The sequence below is a fragment of the Callorhinus ursinus genome, unplaced genomic scaffold, assembly GCF_003265705.2.
Source record: "Callorhinus ursinus isolate GAN/ISIS: 27379988/994484 unplaced genomic scaffold, GSC_fseal_2.0 scaffold640, whole genome shotgun sequence".
In the NCBI taxonomy this organism is placed as follows: Eukaryota; Metazoa; Chordata; class Mammalia; order Carnivora; family Otariidae; genus Callorhinus; species Callorhinus ursinus.
Genome location: NW_027397695.1, coordinates 18,946 through 19,764, shown reverse-complemented (window position 1 = coordinate 19,764; position 819 = coordinate 18,946). Strand labels below are relative to the sequence as shown.

The following is an 819-nucleotide window of genomic DNA, read 5'->3' as shown; positions in this document are numbered from 1 at the left end:
ATTTGTCAGTTATCAGTAGGTGTAATTCTTATAACTGACTATAGAAATGTTAGAAAAGTAGAATTTCTATGGAATATTGTCAGGAAAAAAGAATTTTAGGAAATTTAATCTGTCAAAATAAATGCAGAGCTAGGGATTTTATTGTGGGGGAGCTGTGTTAGATATCAGACTGTAAATTCAGTTTTTAGTGTAATCAGATTTATTAATCTTTTATTTCAGGCTTTCTGGGTTTGTTGTAAATCAGAGAAAGACCTTTCCAGTTCTGAGATTCTTAAAAATTTTGTCTTGGTTTCTTTCTTCCTTTCATGCATTCACTGTCTTCAATTAAATTTTTGAACCTGTGGGAATTTATGCTGGTCTAAAGTTTGAGGTTTGGACCCAACTTTATTTTTTTCCAGTTGGGATATCCACGTACTGCAACCTATTCATTGTATAAACATAGTTTATTCTTTAATTTCAGAGAAAATCATGATAATGTCATTTTATTGAATTCCAGCTAAAAGTCTCTTTTGTTTTACTTAGATTTCTAATAGTCATGAAAAAGAAGAAGATCTGTTGCCTAAAACCCACATGTGGCAGGATGAAATTGCCATGCTAAGACTGGATCGAGACACAATAAACAATAAGAACCAGGACATGGAAAAGAAATATTGTGAAGGCATTGAAATTAGAAAAGAAAAGAATGTCAGTCTTCAAGAGATCATAAAACTGAAGGTGGAAACATTAACAAAAACAATATTAGAATATAGTGGACAGATTAATGCTCTGACCACTGAGAATACAATGCTAAAGTCTAAACTGGAGAATGAAAAGCAAAAC

General features: G+C 31.7%; 1 protein-coding gene across 1 annotated transcript in view; it reads left to right on the top strand.

Moving 5' to 3' along the window:
* Positions 1 to 522: 522 nt before the first annotated feature.
* Positions 523 to 819, top strand: part of LOC112818181 (ankyrin repeat domain-containing protein 26-like) — a gene marked incomplete at its 5' end in the record, with an annotated part of 17,896 nt that continues 17,599 nt past the window's right edge. The window contains 1 exon segment of the mRNA XM_073890532.1: positions 523 to 819. This exon segment is cut by the window's right edge and continues 18 nt beyond it. Within this exon segment, the coding sequence (XP_073746633.1) occupies positions 523 to 819 (297 nt within the window).